General features: G+C 41.1%; 2 protein-coding genes across 2 annotated transcripts; both read left to right on the top strand.

Annotated features, from left to right (window-relative positions):
* Window positions 1–115: 115 nt before the first annotated feature.
* Window positions 116–4,548, top strand: LOC109626849 (uncharacterized). Its single transcript, XM_020083035.2, has 4 exons — window positions 116–1,523; window positions 2,476–2,663; window positions 2,810–2,959; window positions 3,453–4,548. Exons 1-4 carry the CDS (start codon window positions 1,408–1,410, stop codon window positions 3,686–3,688), a joined length of 690 nt encoding a protein of 229 aa, XP_019938594.2. The 5' UTR covers window positions 116–1,407; the 3' UTR covers window positions 3,689–4,548.
* A 999-nt stretch (window positions 4,549–5,547) lies between these two features.
* On the top strand, window positions 5,548–17,640 carry LOC109626788 (vesicular glutamate transporter 1-like). Its single transcript, XM_020082950.2, has 13 exons — window positions 5,548–6,218; window positions 11,030–11,282; window positions 11,477–11,595; window positions 11,690–11,804; window positions 11,900–11,987; window positions 12,105–12,191; window positions 12,427–12,563; window positions 12,654–12,803; window positions 13,132–13,264; window positions 13,807–13,917; window positions 14,741–14,868; window positions 15,258–15,327; window positions 15,433–17,640. Exons 1-13 carry the CDS (start codon window positions 6,157–6,159, stop codon window positions 15,732–15,734), a joined length of 1,755 nt encoding a protein of 584 aa, XP_019938509.2. The 5' UTR covers window positions 5,548–6,156; the 3' UTR covers window positions 15,735–17,640.
* Window positions 17,641–22,607: the final 4,967 nt, after the last annotated feature.

The raw sequence follows: 22,607 nt of genomic DNA, 5'->3' as shown, positions 1-22,607 counted from the left end.
TTTAAACTATCTGTGGTCAAAATTCTGGATTTAACTGCTCAGATGTACAATTTCCTTCCTTTTTTCTTCCAAAAGGCGGCTCAAAATCCAAATGAGTTCTGCATGTCCGAATTGCAGTTGTGCAAAAAGGAAACACTTGAGTAATAGTTGGTGTTGCAAATATTTGTGAATTCACAACTGCACTAACTGAAGTAGCCGTAGAAATAAGGCTGGCTTAAGTTTGTAGTTTCAGTTTTGTGATTGTGAGTCCACAAGCGTTCCTTATATAATAAGAAGAATCTAAGTTTAAGGTGTACGTGACATCTGGGTTGAGAGGCAGGAAATTGATCCTCCTGTGCATTGAGAGGTCGACTTGACCCCTTTCATTCCTCAAGAAACAAATATCACCTGTCAGATACTGAATGTTGTTTACAAGTCTGCTCAGTGGACGCCTTAACACACTTACCTTGAAATGGCAGTTTTATCGTGTTTCTTACGGACTCTCTGGACCCACTGGCAGCTTTTAAGGAGAAAAAGATTATTTCATGTCACCACTTTCATCTCCTGCTGTCTGCACACCTGGAAAGTTGAAGCATGTCACGACTTGATGTGTGCACGTGTGCAGCTGTAGAACAACGTGCAGCGGCTGTATGAGGATTTGCTTTTCTTACCGACGTGTTATAGTACAGGTTGCAACTGAATGTGCCTGATGTGGGGAAACACTTCGAGGTCATCCCTGCTTTGACTGGTGTAGATTTTAGTTTGGGTCTTCATGTGTTGGAAGCGCAGGTGGCCTGAAACGTGCAAGGCTTTGGAAAAGCAGCTGACATATTGTAGCTGTAGCTTTAAAACACAATTTGAATGTTTCATACATTGAGCTCTTTGTTTTTCTCTCTTATCAATCAGTCCTTGGGAAGTTTGTGTCCTTGCAGGGCTGTGCAGACAACAGGAAAATATACTGCCCTTTTTGAAACTGTTTCAAAGCAGCTGACTTCGGAGGATGTTTTACCTCGAGATTATCCATTAACACTGCAGATGTAAATTATAATGATGCATTTCAGGAACTTAATATTTGATATATTACTGAATAATCTGATTGATTCCACAAAAACAAACTTGATATTTTTGTCCAGAGAATCATCTGCATTGTTTTATTCTGTATTTCTTAGATATTTTATTTTATTAATAATTTAATAACACATCTTTAGACACTTTGTTAAATCCACTCTCTGACCTCCAGAAATTTGCTTTTACTTTCCGTTCAAACTAGAAATTTACTGTCAAATATTTTAAAAGTGTACAAACCATTTTGCCAAAGCAAAATGTGCACACAGAAGAGTTTTCCTACCCCGCTTTGTCTGGCTGTAGAAATCGCTCATGTAAGTACTAAGTGTATTTTTGTGTGGAAGGTGTCCCCTTGGAAATGTAATGTGTCCGGGGAGTTCAGTTGTCTTGGATGCAGGCTCACCTCAGTCAGGTGGAGGCAGAGAGGACAGGACCAACACCCTGCTGAGAGAAATGCGACATCTTCACTTCGACCTCAGGTAAAGGATATTAATAAGATGCTTTTAAAATGTATAACTCTGTTAAACAGGGCATGGTTTCAGGGCCAGGTAGGATTTGCTACATAATTTTCAATAATAACGTTCTGAAAGATGATGGAGGTAAATACTTACACTAGGCTCAGTAAATTCCTGATCCCTCTCTGCAAAGTCCATTTCTAGAAAGTGTCTAAATTAATTTTAGTACAGATTATGGGTGTTGTGATATACTGGTATTCCATATAAAATATTGATATCATGTTAATAATGTAAATAATCCAGTTTAATTTCTCTCCATCGTGTTGCATTAAGTATCTGTTCCCATGCCAACAACGGAGACAAAATACAGTTAAGTTACAACGTGAACTGACAGGAAACATTATTCTAAAAGTTTCCTGCGCTGTTGTACTGGAGGATGATATGTATTGTGAGAGGGATGGACCAGGAACCAAGTGTTGTTTTTTTCAAATAAACACAATTTAGTCAGACAAGCCACAAAAGTAGAAGCAGACACTGTTTCAGAAGCGTCATCACTCAGGGTCCTCTGCTGACAACTAGTGGGGAAAATCCACACGGTGAATAAAACCTTGACCTTCCTCCATTATCCTGAACGGTGGAAAACAGACCAACCAGTTTTCTGGTTGTGGCCAAAGGAGAATCTCCGGACTTCTCAATTTTACTTTGACATAAATATACATTCCATTCCTCTCAAAAAGCAAAATGCAAAAAAAAAAAAAATGCTCGTGAAGTTGATGCACGGATGCACATTTCCTCAATTTCGAAGTGAAGGTGAAGTGCAGGGAGACTTGTGTTCCAAGTGAACAAGCGTTTTGCACACACAGCTCGTAAATTCTGATTGGGTGAAGAGGAATGTTCACCTTCCACATACATAACCACACTAACTTAGTCCTCGTGCAGATAAATGTTTGTGAAGTAACCAGAATTCGATTTATAGGCGTACCCACATGGCAGGCCTGGCAGCTCTGTGCCTGCTGCTGGTGTTTCCACTGTGCATCTCCCAGAGCACCCTGCAGTCAGGGCAGATCAACGCCCATCAGGCCCCGGCTGCTCCTCCTCCTTCAACGCAAATACGGGACCTTCTTGGAAAAGAAGAAACCACTCGCTTAAATACAAAGAGGACATGTAAGCTTGTTCCCTACCCACCTTGCACAGTGTTAATCTTAGAAAGGCAGCACATGCCAAAACAAAGATAGTACAGCAGGTCAATATTGATAAAGGCAGAAAACTCCTATTCTGCGTGTATTTGTGGTGTGTTTGTGTCTCCACAGACGCCCATGGAGACAAAGATAATGCCAAAGTGGGTCTGTTCATCGCTGCAGCCCTGGGAACGTTCACCCTGATGGCGTCTGTTTACTGCATCTACAACAAGTTCTACAGCAAACACCAGTACCTGCACACCCAGCTGAATGATGACCCAGGTACATTCATGCTCTTCATTAAATCCATACTGAGTTGGAGGCTCTTTGAGAATGGTGGGGGCATGACTTTGTATGCCTGTATTTTAGATAGTTATGTTTTTTTTTGTGGGTTTAATGTGGGTGTAAAAATACACATGCAGTCTCCTATCTGCCTGCACAACCACAGAGAAAATTATCAACTGAAAAAAACAAACAAAACTAGAATTGTACTAAATGTGAAGGCCCAACAGTCTCACATTTAATTTCTCTAGATCTGGATTTTATTTGGATCTGCACCAAATTTTACACACTCATAAATATCAGTCCCCTAAACGGGCCTGAAAGCTTTCAACAACATCCATTAACACTTTAATAAAGAAAGTGAAATAAATGTAGCTTTAATCACTGATTCTTTTGCTTCATCCTGTGATAAAATATCTAAATAAATCAACCTTTGAATTGACAGGAAATATCTACAAGTTTCAAATAAAGTGTTTCATATTTCTGTCTGCAGATTTAACTACAGACCCCATGGACCCTCCCTCTGTGTTTTTTCACAACTCTGTTAACTCCAGCGCAGTAGATGTGTGTAAAGCCGGTTACGGCTCGCTCTCAGACACTCCTTCCATCATCTCTGTCCCACCCAGCCTGTCCCCTCCTCCCTCTGCCATGCCCTTCCCTCCCCCCTTCCTCTCCTCTCGCTCTCTGAGAACTATATCAGCCAAGGATCTGGAGAAGAGCTGCATCTGATGTTAAATGCTGAGTTTGACACATTACAATGACGTAAAGAAGTAGTTTCTCTTTCACTGTGCATGTTGCTTATCATTTTCTGAACACTGATTCAATTTAAAATCTTTGTAGACAAAATCTTGCTTAAAAAGATCAGGTTTGCACCACTGACTGTAAATAAAGCCTCTCCTAATCCTCCCAATATCCAGAAAATGAAGCCAAAATATCCTGCATGTGAACGCTGCCATCTTGTGCGTTTGGCGCCACAGTCTGTGCAGTAGCGATCAGGAGATGAAGATCCCACCGATACACAGTGTTGACCAATCTCTGGTTAGTCTCTCAGCTGTCAATCACGTTTCACTCTGTTTTTATCACCAAAAAGCTAATTAAAACCAAACTTACTGGAACAACACCAGTGTGATTAGAATTACCTTAAATGACAGAAACCATCCAGTAGAAAATTCTATTTGACGTATACTTTTTATTTTGGTCCATGTCCTGTCCACTAACATAGAGGAGGTGGGTTTTATGACCTATACTGCAGCCAGCCACTAGATGGCGATCTGGACGGTGTGGCTTCACTCTTGGTCAGGTGGCATGTTTTTCATCTTTATTTACAGTCTATGGTTTCCGCTCACAAACTTATCAGCAGGAAAATACAAATATAATTATTAGAAACATTCACCATTCACCTGATGCACCTCTGACACTGTTGTCTGTGACCTCCTGACCTTTAACCCTCTTACTACCCACAACTACCACACACACAGTGTGTCTGTACATCACACTTATATATATATATATATATATATATATATATATATCTGTTATATATCTGTGTCTCTGTTTGTACAGTTACAATAAACTAGATCTTCTCTGCACCTGATCCTATCTGTCCTTTCAGCACTGCCACCACATTTCTGCTCTTTATGACCAATAATCACAGCCTCATAATTAGATATACAGATTTTTACTATGTTTCCGTGAGCTTCAATGCCAGTTGTAACAAAGGAGAATCTCCACAACGCAGACCAAAGAAGAGTCTCTTGTTCCTCGGCTAAAAATACATTTGCTTGAGACTTTCAGCAAACGAGTGAAATCAAAAAGTATCTGACAGTCTTTGATCTGTGTTTGAGCTTCTTTAGATAGACGCTCATGTTGTTAAAAATAATCTTAAAAGTGGATTTAATACACCTAGTTTCAGACAAAGTTCATATTCACATAACAAATTTAACGACATACAAACAAACTTTCTTCATTCTAATAAGACTCCACTATGCAATTGTATCACATGTGCAATATTTATTGTCATCCTATCCACAGTCACCTTAAAACACTGCAATTTTCATATTATTTATATTATTTAGTTTTTCTTTATTTATATCACTGAATTTACTACGATGCTCTTGTACTTTTATCACCTTAAATTGTCTTTACTTATATTTTATTGAAAAACTTTATTTCATTCTTGCGTTGCTTGTATTTATATTTTCTTATTTAGCTGATTTTTACCTTTCATAAATCGTTAAAGGCACAATTTGATTTGAGAATGACAATTTCGTATTTCTTTAGTTGCACAATGTCAATACAGTTCTTGAATCTTGAAAACATCTAGTGTCACAAACTTCTGCTGTAAAGTCAAGTGGTTATTTACTGAAAACAATGAATAATACAATGCAGTTGCGTCATGGCAGCGTTTCCTGTGCGTCAGGTCTCAAAGGAAACCCTGCAAGAAAATCAATTTCTAGAATATTTATATATTAGGCTAAAAAAGAATATTTGTTTTTTTACTCTTAGTCTTGCACAGCCTGGGTCCATAGTTGAAAATAAAACAATCAGTGGTCCCAAAAGCGCAAATAATCCTCCGCCCAGACTCCTCTGCAGCCTCCCGGCAGCAGCCTGCCCCTCCCTGTGTCACAAATACCTGGGAACTGTGGTGATATGCTTCGATCGGACAGTATTTACTCTGACTCTCTCCATTGAAGGCTTGTGCGCTCCAAGAATAGCCGCTGCTTAAAACGCCGGGAAGGAAGTGACATGCTACCTTCCACTCACTACACACACTTGGGGAGATTAGCGCGCGGGCAGCGGTAATCTGGTTTCAGGACCACGGCCAGTGACGCCGCCCCGGGCCATGACTCCTGTCGAAAGTTGTCTCCTGCTCCTCCTGCACCTCCTGCTCCTCTCCGGACACCGGGGAGTGTGAGGAAAGTTCCTTCAGGACACTGAGGAGGAGGAAAAGGGCAAAGTGGCACTGACCATGTGGAGGACAATTGTGGAAAATCAGAGTTGCTGACTGCAGCTTCAGGGAACGGCGAGGTTAAGGACGCTGGTGATCAAGTAAAATCAAGTTTTTCCTTTGTTTTAGTTTTTTAATGTCTGAGTGAGAGACACGAGGCGGAGGGAGCAGGAGAGGAGGAGGAGAACCCTGTGCGCTCGGGCGGGAGCGCGCAAAGACTGCACCTTGGTCGGAACCTGGAGTCGTGAGGATGGAGATCCGGCCGGATAGGTTTAAGGCCGTGGCAGCCAAGACTCTCGGGAAAATATACGGGTATGTAGACTGACCTCAAGCAAAAGTAACGAGCTGTGTGTTTGACGTTGAATCTAGTCCACTGATCTTATCATGTAAGTTTCTGATTTTAAGCAAACTGCTCCTTTAAAGCGGAGGGTGTCCAGGGAGCTGGATTAGTGTGGAGTTGTATGACCTCGCACCACATCTGTGTCTCTAAGCCATCACATAACAAACCGGTATACAAATTATCACAGTCATTGAAAACGCCAGATGTAAAGTTATACATCTATCTCAAGATGGAACCTCTGTGTGATATAGGTTTAATGTTGAAGTCTACCAAAGTCTGCTCCACACGCAGAGACACAGTAAGTGAATTATCCTCCTCTGAGCTTCAGAATTAAGTTTCATTTCAGACCCAAACTGCTCGATCAGTGTAAGATGAAGCCTTGGATCAATAACCAGATTCAGCTCATCCAGGCTTTTCTGCAGCGCTGTCATATCACAGAGGCACGGTCACACTTTTCAGCTGGAGGTCTGAGTGGGGCTCTGTGTCTGGACAATCAAGTGAGGTGTCTCAGTTTATATCGTGTGTTTCAGTGTGAGGACTTTTTCCTCTGCGGCCTGTTATTTTGTCGCACCTGCCTCCATGGGACAGCAAGCTCAGGGCGACTTCCATTAAAACCTCACTCTAGTGGAGGCTCCACCTTTTTGTGTTAGATAATAGAGGAGCAAGCAAACGTGTCATAGAAGACTGGGGGACGTGGAACATGGGAGGAAATCTAACCTCTATCATGCGTTATTACGCATTGCGCAAGCCACCGTGCGCAAAAGCCACTATTGCACAGTTCTTCTCCTTTTCTATTTGCAACTGGCTGAACTTGGTGGCCCTCCCTCCGCACGCACCCGACACCGAGTGAGTAGGGTGGTCAGGAGTCTGGCCGGTGATGGGTATCTGAGGAGGAGGAAGGTATTGATGGCCTCCTCTTCCTCTTCTCTCTCGGGATTTGATGGAGCGTCTAAACACTTAAATCCTCTCCAGAAATAGCCTCTCCTCGTCCAAGCTGTCGGCCCACGTAAATCCCCGCAGGCCGTACACCTTGGACACCTCCCTCTCTCTCTCTCTCTCTCTGTCTGTTCTTCACACTCTCTCTCTCTCTCTCTCTCAACCTAAGTAGCCCGATAACTCGTCATCGTGCCACCCCCCCACCCCCTCTCTCAGGGCACCTCACAGCCAAGATTAGGTCATGGCAGAGAGCCCGCCGCTGCCCACGGCCTCTCATTTTAGTGAAGCGTGCACGTGCGCTCAGGTAGATACTCCCTGGGCACCTCGCTGTCGTGCGTAACACGCACCCGCCCCGCTCCCTGCTGCTGCTCCCTGCTGCTGCTCCCTGCACGCAACTTTAACGAAGGGGCACGCACGGTGACAAGCGGCCAGCGTTTTATTTAGTGGTGGGTGATAAAGGTGTCTCTATTCCAAATATATTTTATTCCATACTATTCTATTACATACAGTTCTATAATTACAATTATAACAACAAGTACAATAATTGCATAATAGAATATAATTGGAAAGAATATCTAATACATGTTGGGTGTTTTTGAATGCACCTCTATGTAGCAATTCTTTTATTTATACTATTCTATTCTATACTATACTATTCTATACTATACTATTCTATACTATACTATACTGTACTATTCTATACTAAACTATTTATTGTTAAGTATTTTTTGATGATGTCTCTAGTAGCTATTCTATACTATAATATTTAGTGTTGAGTTTTTTTTATTGTGTGTCTCTGAAGCTATTCTATTCAATTCTAAAATTGATAATAACAATCAAACAATAGAATAGAACAACAATAGTGACAGTGTATTATTCATTGTTGAGTATTTTCTTTATGTACAATAGAATTCAGGGCCATGATTTCACTGATAGAACCCACTGACACTCTGCTGCTGCTCTTCTATTCTCAGTGTGCGTGTCTCTTCTGTATTTACCGTTCATTTAAACCAACTGCTGACTTATCCCCTGCAACAGAGTCAGTATGAGTGACATGAGAGTGTTGGAGGCAAAATTCTGAACTTTTTCATTGAGTGCATGCTTTGCCTCACAAGTGAATTCAGTAGCTTCTGCTCAGTTGGAGCTTCTCAACCTTTCATATAATAGTTATTTGACTTTATCTTATCGACATATGAATCAGTTATTCAGAAATTACTCGACGTCCGGATCTACATCTAAAATCATTTAAATTCTGAGTTCAACAGCTTCTCCCATCAGGCACCCTTTTCCCTCATGGTGTGACAAGAGCAATGAAGAGGAGGTCAGGTAGCTTGTGAGGATTACAACGGATTTTCCTTAATTCCGGGTCAGTCATGAAAAGTCACTACAGCATGTACGATATGTAGTAAAACAAAAAAATAAGTGGAAATACCAGCAGTTAAAGAAAGCTCCATGTGGATGTCCTCTGGACACTGGGAAATAAATTGGTGTTGAGGAGGAAGGGAATGTTGTGAATTGTGTGCAAGACTGTGCGGGAGCCGGGGGAGTTGGCGGTAAAAGGAAGGGTTAAAGATAAAGAGGAGACAGGAGGAATGAGGAGAGAGGCCCGCCCAGACAAAAATAGTCCAAGCGAGCCAGAGATATTAATAATTCAGGATGGAGAATCATTAATACTTGATCAGTGTTGAAGACTGTTAGATCTACGGCTTTACAGTAACTAATAGAGCCTGTATGTTTTATTGTTGCGTCGCTGTTCTTTCCCATGCAGCCTGCTTACCGCTGGAGTTTTTATTTGAACAGGTTTATTAGCAGGAACCAATGTCTTCTTTGTCACCTGATATGTTAGGATCGGTCTCATTTTGTCTGCAGCAGGGACATTTTTATAAGAGCTTCCATAATGCATGTATAAAGGTTTTTTTTGCCAACAGCTGGGGCTCTTTTCAGAAATGGGATTGTCTTGGTGGCGTGACAGAGCTGTAACATTCTGAATTGAGATCTTAGAGTATAGAGAAGATGCTCCACATATCTAACAGAAAAAATATGGTTCTAAATTAGCTAAGATAGAGAGAGTTCTGGGATGGTTTATATCTTGTTTGGGGTCTTTATCACATGTCTCCCGCTCCTACGATAATTCCTGTCTCAATACAAGGCAATGCAGCCCTGCAGAAACATAAAATCATCATTTTAAAATCAATTAACAGCAATGTGAAGAACAAAATGCACTTGAAATCAGCAGAATAGTTCAGAGTATTCTGTAAAAGAAAGATAATTGTATGAAAATATGAATTAGATCTTGATAATTTCCAATTCAGTGACCATCTCCTTTGGAGATTGTGGTCTTTGTGGACTCCCCCGACCGCAATGGTTGAACCGAAATGAAACGGTCTAGTCAGAGAAGAATTGAACAAACACCAGAACTGCGGTGGTTGAAACTGTGTGAGTGTGTGTGTGTTAGTGAATTGCAGTGAGATTTTCATCGCCACCATGAAGACCGCCTTCTAGTGTGGTGCCCTGATGGTTCAGTCAGTAAAGAATCCTAACACAATCAGATGAGGCTGTATCTCATGATCTCCATCTAATATCATCATCTTCTGTCCTAAAAAAACAGCTGCCAAAAAAAGCACACACCCCCATTCCCTAAAGCTTGACTCATGTTCTGCACCGTCTGATGTTTTTTTTTGTATTTTATCTAAAAACAACGGCAGGACAGAGCTGACTCATATGTTTTTGCTTCAGCACAACCAGCTCTTAAGCACCGAATCCTTCAACATCGGTGAGAAACTATATTTACCTGACGAAAGCAGTGCGGGTAGAAAAAGGACTCCATCATGAGGACCTGCAGCTCTCGGGTCTGATCCGAGAACATGCGTCATGTTTAATAGATTATCCGCTGCATGTTTAGATACATATTTGATGCCTGTTAGACTTCAAGCTTGGCAGAGGTCAAGGCTTCTCAGGGTTTCTCAGCAAGCCATGTGAACATCAGTCACAGACAGGAGCAGGAAGGGAGGAGTTGGAGGGAGAGGAGGAGGATGAATGCACCAAGATGAGACGTGTCTGTCAGCACTGTTGTTTTTCGTTCACACAGTATTCCTTACTTTGAGCTGGTTCAGTCAGGAGATGAGTAATATACATATATTCAATCTAGAAAGTAAAAGTTGAAACTGAATTTCACAAACTCAGTCAAATTAGTTATGTATTATTTCCTGGAAAAATGTGGAAAAGGTAATGGTTTCTTCCTTGACCCATAAGACACCTCTCCACCAATCAATTCCACAATGTTGCAAAGAGGTGATCAAGCCCAGACAACCACATCACACATCGTAATCTGATAGAAGAGAAAGCTGGATCCATCCATCCATTATCTATACTGCTTATCCATGTAATTACTAAAATCAACTTCCTAAAAGACAAATCAACGCACCTTTTAAAGTAGGCCTTTCAAATGATAAAAATCAAGGTGCTCAAGCATCCAAACAACATACCAACAAGGACGGAGCATAGTGATGCAGTGGTTGAACCCGATGGCCATCCAGGATCTTTCTGTGTGGAGGTTGCATGTTCTCTCCGTGTCTGCATGTTTTTTTTTCTCCACATACTCCAGCTTCTCTCCACAGAGCAAACACATTCCACTTGGTTCAGTGAGAGAATCAAATGTTCCCACTGTCCCTGTAAGTTGTGATGGGGTAGCGACCTGTCCAGGTTGTTCCCCACCTCTTGTTTAAAGCTGTGATTGGCTCTAGTGTTCCAATAACCCTTAAAGGAAAGGCGGTATTGATAAAATATGGATGGATAGATGGATTTTTTCCTTCCCACACTCTTCCCTATTCCAAACTCTTCTTTTCAGAGCTCTTGAGAAGAAGCAGGAAAATGGCGAGACCATCGAGCTGTCGGCGGAGGGCCGGCCAGAGATGGTGCAGGAGAAGGAGATGCCGGTGGTTGACTGCACGTGCTTCGGCCTGCCCAGGCGCTACATCATCGCCATCCTCTCCGGTATTGGCTTCTGCATCTCCTTTGGAATCCGGTGTAACTTGGGCGTGGCCATCGTGAGCATGGTCAACAGCCACAAGATCTACAAAGACAACAAGGAGGTCATAGTGGTGAGTGGCCATCAATACAGCATAAAGGGTTATTTTAGAGTAAGATCGATGGGGAACACGTGGAAGTGGGCAAATACAAAAAGGAGTCGACACAAAGCATTGTAATCAGTGATTTGAAGGAATATTTTTTCTCTTTAATTCTCTTGTTTTGATTTTTCATTCTTCATGTGCTGTCTTCCTGTCTGTCCCGACAGCAAGCTCAATTTGACTGGGACCCAGAGACAGTGGGAATGATCCACGGCTCCTTCTTCTGGGGATACATCGTAACTCAGATTCCAGGAGGATTCATCTGTCAAAAGTTTGCAGCAAACAGGTTCGTTATTTCAGAATTTGTATGTGCAAAGGATAAGTGCACATCCTTCTATACTGACCATGTCTTTTTCTGTCTTTATTCTTCCCTTTTCCAGAGTCTTTGGCTTCGCCATAGTGGCCACATCATGCCTGAACATGCTGATCCCCGCGGCCGCCCGGATGCACTTTGGCTGCGTTATAATCGTCAGGGTGTTTCAAGGACTTGTAGAGGTACTGCAGTCTTCCTCTACAATAATAGCACAAGATGGACAGATTCACATTATATTCAGGTCATTCAACATATAATTTTTTCCTCTTCTCTACAGGGTGTTTCATATCCTGCCTGTCATGGTATTTGGGCAAAATGGGCGCCACCTCTTGAAAGAAGTCGCCTGGCCACAACAGCGTTTTGTGGTGAGTCACTTATAACATTTTTTTTCACTTTGAATGATGGATATTTGATGTTTGATGTTTGACTTTTAGAAAAAAAAAGTCTTCTCATTAAAACCACAATTTTACTGTGCTCCTCAGGTTCTTATGCTGGTGCTGTGATTGCCATGCCGTTAGCTGGAATCCTTGTCCAGTACTCAGGATGGTCATCAGTCTTCTACGTCTACGGTAAGCGACCCGTGAACCTTAGAATGAAGATAAACAACATCCAGCTTTTTCACTTATCTTGCTTTTCAAAGCCTTCAAAGGGAAATTAGTATTTATTTTAGCATCTTTAAAAAATGAACCAGGATTTTTAGATTTGTCAGTGTCCTCTTTGCTGCTTGTTCTGTCTTATAGCTTTGACACCTACATTTTTGTCTTTCTTTTCCCTGCCTGTCTTCCTTCCCTTCCTCCGCTCCAGGAAGTTTTGGGATCATGTGGTACTGTTTCTGGACCCTGGTGTCTTATGAAAGTCCAGCAGCTCATCCCACCATCACTGAGGAGGAGAGGACTTATATCGAGGAGAGCATCGGCGAGTCTGCCCAACACACAGTAACGGTCAGTAGATTCCCTCAGATGAAGTATGATAGACACTGTCCTTCCAAAGGTTTTAGAAGATGGTAAATAACACATTTTTATGTGTTACAGAAATTTAACACCCCTTGGAGGGCCTTCTTCACGTCCATGCCAGTGTACGCCATCATCGTGGCTAATTTCTGCAGAAGCTGGACTTTCTACTTGCTTCTCATCAGCCAGCCCGCGTACTTCGAGGAGGTGTTTGGGTTCGAGATTAGCAAGGTAACAGGAACAGGAACAAAAGCCCAATACATAGAATAGAACTCAGTAGAGCAGATACCTCCAATAAGGCTCAACAGTCCCCTTAATTTCAATAAAGCTGCACCAAATTTCACACACCATAGAGTTCAGTTCCCTAAATGTCTATGATCCATCTTCCCTGACCTGCATCATTGCACCAAATTTTGTAGAGATTCAATTTGTTTTGTAATCTTACAAATGATCAAATGAAAATACGAGGTAACCAACAATTAGGGACAGAGGTGAAAACATAACCTCGTCACTTTCAATGTTAACTGCATTTTCAACCTTTTTTTACATTTTCATGTAGGTGGGCATAGTTTCTGCACTTCCCCATCTGGTTATGACCATCATCGTACCCATTGGTGGCCAGCTTGCTGACTATATGCGCTCCAACCATATCATGTCCACCACTAACGTCAGGAAACTTATGAACTGTGGAGGTAAGGAAAGGTCGAACGAATGTAGAGCTAAATTAAAATCGCACAGAGGAAGTGCGAGGGAGTTTTACTTCCCAAAGATCAAACCTGTAGTCAAACTACTCAATAAGCAAAATCTGACATAAAATAGCATTTTACTGTCTGGGGTTTTTCAGTCAGAAGGTTCCGTGTAAACCTCATAAACAGCATGGTGACTCCTTGACTAATTGTGCTGTGAACTAAATTATTTCTTCAGCTGCAGTGAGAAAACATTTGCTGGATAAGACGAATGGTGACTCACTATAAAGCAGAAGCTCTGTGCCTGTCAGCTATTTTTGAACGTCCCCAGCAGAGTGAAATGTAGAAGCGAACAGTGCACATATCAATTTGTTGGTAGCTGTGTCAGTACTGAGGCTATTTTCACATCCATCTCAGAGAACAGCAGTTTGTGAACAGAGAGAAAGACAAGAAAACATTAATAAAATATCTTTCAGTTGACTTAAATAAGCGTCTTCCTTTGATACCCCAATCCTTGTTGATTTCTGTGATGTCTTCATCTCTGCCAGGGTTTGGGATGGAGGCAACTCTGCTGCTGGTGGTGGGCTTCTCTCATACCAAAGGTGTTGCCATCACATTCCTGGTCCTGGCTGTGGGTTTCTCTGGCTTTGCCATTTCAGGTGAAAACATATCTCGAGTTTATTTATTCTCTAATCCCTCATACAATGTTTTCCTTTAAACCCTTTGGCCATAAATATCTACCTACTATTTCCACAAACGTCTGTCTCGCTATCTGTCTGTATGTGGAGTGCATATCTCGCAAACCATCCATCTTATTGGCTCCACACTCAAATTTTGTGTGATTTGGACACCTGATATTTTCAATACTATTGAATACACAGGCTGCTCTAGACAGCAGTTGAATATGTCTTCTTGCAACTGGATTAAACCTTAGGTCAAAACCGCCGCCAAATGCATTTGATAGTTTGATCATCTTTATTTCACCATCTTGAACTGACACAGACATTTTTCGGGTGTTGTGGTTGCTGATCTTCGTCAAGGCAGCAACATTTTTAGAATCACTTCAATGCTTTATATCGAGCTGAATTACAGAGCTTTTAGTTTGAAAGTAATAAAATTGGATCTGAAGACTGCTCCGTTTGCCTAACAGACCTCTGAAACAGCTGATGTGAAGTGCATGACAAAAAAAACAGTAGTTCAGTAAATCATTCAAACCTATTTATAAACCATAAACATGAGAAGTAAGAAAGCTAATTCAGTTTAACTGTATTAATATAATGACTTTAAAATATTCACAGTTGATAAACCAGGTAGGATGAACATAAAGTTTTCTAACTTCACTCTGCACCATAGACTGGGGAGAACTCACAGATGATGAGGAATAATTCTAATGTAGAAAACAGCCCATTCCACAAATATATATATATATATATATATATATATATATATATATCACTGACCATATTTATTTTTCCTCATAAGGTTTCAATGTCAACCACCTGGACATTGCACCACGATATGCCAGTATCCTCATGGGTATCTCCAACGGTGTGGGCACCTTGTCTGGTATGGTTTGCCCACTTATAGTTGGTGCCATGACAAAGCACAAGGTGAGAACTGATTCTACTAAATCTTACAGAGGCCTGTGTGTATTTGTATAGACACTCATCAACTACAGTTACATTCAAGTATACAAGTAGTATAGTACGCATGACATCATATCTGAATAGAAAACACTGTAAAATAAATATAATTTTGTTTTCATTATCTTGTGAGTATTTTTGGCAACTGAGTTTGGTCATAGAAAACATTTTATAAAAGTTATCCGTCCCTAATTAAAACTTCTTTTCTTTACTTTACCATTTTGCATTTGCCTACAAGGAGAAATCTGTCTTTTAAGAGGAACAGATGTTTCACGGCACAAGTGCATCCTCTCTTTGACTGGGTTGATTACATTTTTTAATAACTTTAACCCCTTTATTTCTTCTCTCCATCACAGACTCGAGAGGAGTGGCAGGGTGTATTCCTTATTGCCTCACTTGTACATTACGGTGGTGTTATATTCTATGGTGGGTATATTTACCTGTAAATGTTCCACGCATTCTGCCTCAGATCAATAATAAGTTTCTTTATGCTACAGCCTGTGTGTCTTATTTTGTCCGTCTCTGCTGCAGGACTCTTTGCATCTGGAGAGAAACAGGCTTGGGCTGAGCCGGAGCAGCTGAGCGACGAGAAATGTGGCATCCTGGACGAGGATGAGCTCGCAAACGAGACAGAGGAGCTGTATCGCACAAGCGGTGGGGGAGGCTACGGAGCCATGAACCAAGGTGCAGATCCTAATGGAGGCGGCGGCATGGGAGGAGGAGGAGGAGGAGGAGGCTGGGTCTCAGACTGGGATAAAACTGAGGAGTATGTACAACCAGCCGGAGCCAATAATTACCTTTATGGAGGAGAGGGGGACCGAGAGTTAACATAAAACCAGCAGGTCCTCTGCACACAGCCTCTAGTGAGGCCGAAACTGTGCATCAGCCGCGTCGCGTCTCACCGGATGACTTTAAAAGTGCGGATTTAAAACAGAAGCCGGGAAGGACGATTTTCAGCAAGTCTGACTACATCAATACAACTGAACTGAATTCAAAGAGACTGCACAGTGGAGGTGAAGACATTAGTAGATGTAAATGTGTGTTTGTGATTGCAATTGTGTACCTTGTGTGACAGACACTTTAAGTAGGAGAGTTGTAGGACCTGTCAGCCTCCCTGTGATATCTGTTGGAGAAGGGCTGTGTTTTAGGCCTGGTGTGGCTTTCGTTGACGTGTATCCATTGTAGTAATTATAGACGTTTATATAAGAATTGACAGGACTTGGATCCCATTAGCAACCCTCTCATTTAAGTCATTCCGAAATCTTTGGGCGCACATTGGTCACAAGCGCATCTGTTGACGGATGAAAACTTATTGAGTTGTAGAGTTTCTGCAACCCATAGCCGTGTATGTACTGTACCTCCACTGAAGTTAAAGTTTTGTCTCTAATGAGCACACTTTTAAGAAAAAGCATTTTCCTTGTGCCAATACAACTAAATATTTTTGCTCTCTACTATTGATTTACTTATCCACTGAGAAGATAATTGACCATCTGCAAATATTACTGTTTTCTGTTGATAGCCCAATACAGATCATTTCTAGATGTAGAAGTTGAATTCCTCGTGCAAAAATGTTTGAAGTTCCAGGCCTCGAACCTGTCTGCCTGCTCACAAACTGGGGAATAAAAATGTCTCATGCAGGACTGCATGGAGAACCAGGGTAAAAACAATTCTTTATTAAATGTGTTTCTTGGGCTACATCACACAACTACATTTTCATTTGAAAATGCATCAACTCTGCTAATGATACGCCCAGCATTTGCCTCGGCGATCAGTGTAGAACGTGAAATGGATTATCAATTATAAATGTTGCTGACCCTGTTGTGCAAAGAAATTCTGCATTTTACAATGATACAACTGCTCAGATGCGTAGGAAACAATAAGGCATTATTCAAGCAGTGTTGTTTGTAACCTAGCTCGTTCTGCAACAAACAACCAGATGCTCCCCGTTGTACGCCGGACAGGGATTAAAACTGATTCTGAGCCAAAATGCTCACGTGGATGTAACAACTTTTTGTTTGAAACCGCCATTTTCATATAAAAACCTAGTAGTGTGGATGTAGCCTTAGTTGAGGTCCTTTAAAAAAAACTTTTTTTCTCAAAATGCTTCTCATGTAACATATTCTTCATTCATGTTAATCTATTGTGTCTTTGTTGTGTTCAGGCTCTTCATGCTAAGTGTTAACATATTCTCTTTCAGGTAAGACACTGCTGCCACAGTATTAATAACTTAAGAACCCCGGCACATGCCAGTCTCTCAAAGCAGGGAGCCGAGGAAGTTGTGTGGTGCCGCTTATGTAGCATACTTCAAAATGATTGTGCAAAGTTAGACGGGAGAAGTTTTGCTTCGCTTAATTCTATAGTGCACCAATCTGAGCATATGTGAAAATTATCTGAAAAGCAAAGGCCAATTAAACATAAGAGGCTGATAAAGGACAACTTAACATTTCACATTAAATGAGCAATTTTTCTTAGCCGATGTATAATGTATTTAGCAATAGCCCCAAAGTTAGGGTTTAATATATCCCTGTGTTAGAATGTGAGACGGTAACTGGCTGTTACTGTTTCATCAATTGAGTTCACTGATTAAATATTAAATAAATGTTAGGGTTTTTACTGTTTTTGTCATTTTTTCATTAATATATTGTTTCATGTTTTCTTCTGGATTGTTAACGAAAACTGTAAATGTACATGTGAAAAATTGTATAATAAAACCTAGAGGGGATGATTCCTTTACACTAATCATAGATATTATTGATTACTCCTATTTTTATGTTTTCTTTATCTGATGGTGCATAAACTGTACTTACAGCCGACTGATGCATTTTTGATCTAATAACTGTTTTGTCTTATACAAGCCGAATTTCCTCTTCATCGTGATCCAGGTACCAACCATGTAGACCTCTGAACACAGGGGTGTCATGTTTCCAATAATGTGCCACTCCTCCCCAGACATTGTGTCGATCCCTGAGCCAAAGTATAAGAGCATGTAAATGAAGAAGAAAAATAGAATTCGATGGCACTGGAACGAGGGGGCTCACCACATTTCCTCATGCGGTAAGAAGCACCGAGGCTCAGGGATTCACCCTTGCTGCCCCGCTCTGGTGTCTGAAATCAATGGGATTATCCTGCATCCATCTGTCAGTGAGAGAACGAGTGAGAGGGAGAAAGATATTCATCACTGACATCTAATAACACTGCAGTGAAACGTTCCTTGCAGTTTGTTTGTGCCAGCGTCAAGTTACAAAATGTACACACACACACAGGGCAAATAAAGGGACAGAGGAGAACAGGGAGAAGGGGCAAAGGAGAGCTGCTGTGAGATTAGAGCAAACTGTCGGTTTAATGGGCCAACAATAGCTTACTATAACAAATCCAATATGTGGCAGTGTGGTATCAACCATCGTTGGAATGAGGCTTCTACCCCGACCACAGATGCATAAAAACATTTAATAAATGCTTTTGTTCCTGGACCCTTTATCAGTTTGGATGATAAATTGGTTCAAATATTAGACAACCAATGTTTAATTTGAAACAATAAACAATAAAATTAGAACTAAAAATTAGAATCTAAATTCATGTACAAATTGGCAGGAGAATCTTTATGTGCTCAATGAAACTATTTTGGGATAAAGCTTTCAAGATTTTTGGAAGGCTAATGGCTCCGTAAATTTGAAATGCTTTGTTTAAACCGCAGACTGTATATAAAGATGGATGACACGTCTACTCTTTCTACAACAAGGCATAAATAAAGCTGAAATATAACCAAAAAAGGTTTGTGTGATAAGAACTAAAGAAAAGCATCTAGCCACCAGGTGGCGAGCAAGATGCTTTGGCTTCACTTTTTCATGTGTGAGCTTCCTCTTCCTGTTGTGGACTTCCTGTTTTTTTGTCTGTTTGATTCTACTTCCTGTCTGTGTCAGTTTTCCCTCCAGTTTTCTGTTGCACCTGTGCACCTTTACCACTCGGTCCTCAGTGTGTTTATACCTCGTGTTGCTGCCGTTCAGGTGACATAATGTTACTCATGTTATCCAGCGTGTGTTTCAGTTCAACGCCCACCTTCTGTGGACTTTTGGACTGCATTTGAATTTTGGCCTCCTCCATTTTGGATTTGTTTGTCTGCACAGTTTGGCCTCATCCTCTTCCTGTGTACAACCCTCGCCCGCCTCAACCCTCAGTAAGCCTGCTCCCTTTTGTTTGTTAAGATCATCTTTCTCTGTGTCTTTGCACTGGGTTGTTACAGCTACTTTTAGTATGTTTTTGTGGTTTTATAGCTTTCAGAAACAAAACATGCATAAGAGAGGTGGATTTAAATTCTAAAAATACTGAACCCAACACATTCTGTTTCTAAAGATCAAGTGGCTCGTCATTGTTAATGTTAATCTTTACTTTTGTTTCCTGTAATACTTAATATATTTATACACACTAGTGCAGTACTGATTGTAAACCTGCTGTTATCTTGGCCTGTGGTAATGCTCAGGAGCTACTTAAGAATCAGTCCTTGTCATTAGTGAGTTCTCGTCAATATATACAATATATTGTCACTTTTTTATTGTTTGTGTGCAGAGATGTTTAAATAAAGTCTATGATGCACAAGGAAGTTAGAAAACTTTGTGTTCATCCTACCTGGTTAATCTGCAATGAAGATTTTATAGTTAATGAAACTGTTTGTATTAATGTTGAACGTATTGTGTGTCCAAATCGCACCAAACTCGACACAGCACTTATTTGAACACACATACTGTATGTCCTTTATTTTTGCTTCTTTAAGAGGCAGATCAAATCAGATCAAACCACAGTATGACTGTTGAAATAGACTCATTGTACAACTAACTTGTAATCAAAAGAAATCCAGAGTTGTTGTTTTATTGCTCATGGGTTAAATACATTTGAGTTCAGTGTTTCAGTTACTTGACTTGGCCACCAGAGTCCAGCACTGCATCGGTTTTCTTTACAAGCACAATGCATGACTGAGGTCTTACAGCAGGTTTGAGCTTGTATTTCACTGTGTCTGCACAGAAAGCAAATGTTTGACTGGGCATCATGATATAGAAAGTCTGTGAGTGCAGCATTCACAAAATAGCGAATGTCAAAATGTGATTGTTATGTATTAAATCTTCAATTTAAAGTTTTATTTACAAAAGTACTCATACTTAATGTACAGAAATCATTTTAACCAATGATTTAAAGCAGCACTCTGTCAGTGCTTCACAGCTTCCATTTCACAAATCTATTCTTCTCTCTCGTTCTGCCCTCAGCTCTTGTCTCTCCTTCTGCTTTAGTTTTTCTTTTCAGTCTGACTCTACTTCACCCAAAGCAAAGTGAACCACACTCACAAAAAAACAAGAAAAAAAAACAAATAAAAACCCAGCCAGCACAGTCTTACTACTGTATGCTCCATCTGCCCGTGACCCACTTTTCTGTTGTTGCCTTTGGCATGAGACGGGTTAATGCAGAAAGCAGGAGGAAAGCTAGTTTCTCAGAATAAGGACATTGGGCAACAATGGCTGTGGAGGCTCCGAGGTAGGATGACATTGTGGTGAATATAAACCATCAGGGCTCCTACTAGAGCTTTTATCGAGGGGTACAATCCAAGTGTAATGTCGTCCTTAAAGGCTGGAAGTGGCAGGATCCATCTACATCCCCTCTTAACAAAGTGTAGCATAGTGCACATTAATGAATGTCAAGTTCACCTTCCTCTGTCTTCCAACGTCTCTTGATGGACTCTAAAAGCTGCCATAAAGCAAACATAAGGACATTTTCTCACTCAAACACTCCAGCTGCTGCTATTCACTGGAACAGAGTTATATATTGTATTTATTATATAACCCCACTTTACCAACATTAGAACACTTAATTTATAATTTCCTATGTATAATTTAATTTTTGCTTTAGTTTGACTGTTTTTTTTAACCGCGGACAGGAAGTGGGTGGGTGGGTGGTTGTGGGTAGAGTAAACTAGTCATGACACCTGCCATCCATGCAGAGCATCATGTGTCATGTGTAGTTCCCAAACCTTTACCCAGTGGTATAATGATGCAGTCACTCATTGAGCCTGTCACAAACAACCATGCATCACCAGGATTTATCATAATTAGACTGGCAGTGTTTACACAGTGTTAAATGCATACTGCATAGTCAGAGAGAGCAGCAAAAACAACCTGGTCCTGCTCTTTATACCACTCCTTCTCAAAGTCAAATCTCAACATTTAGACATGATTCTTAGATTATTTCATTTTAAATGAACTTGTACTTTACAAGAATATCTCGGATTTTCATCTACAATCATCATCAATAAATCTGCTTAGAAAACCTGGGGGAAACCAGCCTCTTATAACTCCAGCACTTTCTGGAGAATCTCGTATTTTATGTGAAGTTTTCTTCAGCATCAAAGTAATTGAATGATAGTACTGTACTCTCACAGATGCAGTGCAAAGAGCAACTGTTGTGCCTCACTTGTAATGGTGCCAACTGAACCACTGGCAACCGTTTACTGCTGAGTTTTCCAACTGTTTTCTCAATGTGATGAGCACAACAACCAAAATGTTATTCAGCTCAGTTTTCCCAGCAGTCACTGTCTCAAACTTCACCTGATACACGTTGAGTTACCCGAGACAACGTGTTTCTTTCTTTTCATTCAAGTGAACAGACCCTTTGAATGAGAGAAGACAGCACTGTCCTCCTAGTTTGTTCAAAGTCAGACACTTCTCCTGACCACTAATTGGTGGTGATGATGAACGATGGCCCCTGAACGTGAAGCTGTGATACCTGACATCATAAAGGTACATTTTATCAATGGAAGAAGTCAAAACCATTTTTCTTTGTCTGCCACGACCTCTGGGTGTCAAAGATAAAAGGAGAACAGTGAGGTGGCCTGAATCCATCCACCCACTGTGTGTGTGTGTGTGTGTGTGTGTGTGTGTGTGTGTGTGTGTGTGTGTGTGTGTGTGTGTGTGTGTGTGTGTGTGTGTGTGTGTGTGTGTGTGTGTGTGTGTGTGTGTGTGTGTGTGTGTGTGTGTGAGAGAGAGACAGGAAAGATAAAGGCAGAGGGAGGATCATATCATGGGACGAGTGTGTTTGATTGATAGAGTGAAAGAAATAATGAGGGTGAGAGGCAGAGGATGCAGGAGAGGTTGGAATGCAGCAGAACAGTGAGAAAAGGAGAGCGAGAAAGAGAGAGAGAGAGTAATGAAGAAAATTGGGGATAATTGAATAGAAGAGCACTTGAGTGAGAGAGCGACTGATAGACGGATGGTGAAGAGTCGGTGCACGGTGGAAGTACAAAGAGAGGAAGGAGAGGGAGGAGAGAGATCAATGTAGCTGCTTTAGAGAGAGAAAGAGAGAGAAAGAGGGAGAGAGCGGGGGAGAGAGAGGGAGAGAGAGGAAGAGATGGCTATACCAGGGCACAGAGTAGGTGAAAGTGAATGTGTGTGAAAGAGAAAGAGAGGCTGCAGAATACAGTGGCTCAAGCTGGCTCTCACCGCTGCACATTTAAACACTAGAAGGCATGAAAATGTGATTTTTGAAAGAGGAAAAAGCAAATCACTTCTTTTTTTTCCCCCTCTCATCTGTATTTTATCCATCGGATCTTTATCTCATCTTGTCTCTTTGTGGTTTATAAAGGAGGTCGCTGCGGATACAATGAGGAGCAACACAGACTGAACTGCAGACTGAAAGGTATTTACTTTTTCATCCTGAAATGATTCATC

Source organism: Paralichthys olivaceus, chromosome 21, assembly GCF_024713975.1.
Source record: "Paralichthys olivaceus isolate ysfri-2021 chromosome 21, ASM2471397v2, whole genome shotgun sequence".
Lineage (NCBI taxonomy): Eukaryota > Metazoa > Chordata > Actinopteri > Pleuronectiformes > Paralichthyidae > Paralichthys > Paralichthys olivaceus.
This window is presented reverse-complemented; position numbering and strand designations above follow the sequence as displayed.

What these genes read in the sequence shown, in the direction of transcription:
- LOC109626849 (XM_020083035.2), top strand. Translation starts at nt 1,408, where the DNA reads ATGTGTCCGGGGAGTTCAGTTGTCTTGGATGCAGGCTCACCTCAGTCA. An exon ending in CATCTTCACTTCGACCTCAG is followed by an intron (nt 1,524 to 2,475) that starts GTAAAGGATATT and finishes TTCGATTTATAG; the next exon opens with GCGTACCCACATGGCAGGCC. An exon ending in CCAGCTGAATGATGACCCAG is followed by an intron (nt 2,960 to 3,452) that starts GTACATTCATGC and finishes TTCTGTCTGCAG; the next exon opens with ATTTAACTACAGACCCCATG.
- LOC109626788 (XM_020082950.2), top strand. Translation starts at nt 6,157, where the DNA reads ATGGAGATCCGGCCGGATAGGTTTAAGGCCGTGGCAGCCAAGACTCTC. An exon ending in TTGGGTTCGAGATTAGCAAG is followed by an intron (nt 12,804 to 13,131) that starts GTAACAGGAACA and finishes ATTTTCATGTAG; the next exon opens with GTGGGCATAGTTTCTGCACT. An exon ending in GAAACTTATGAACTGTGGAG is followed by an intron (nt 13,265 to 13,806) that starts GTAAGGAAAGGT and finishes CATCTCTGCCAG; the next exon opens with GGTTTGGGATGGAGGCAACT.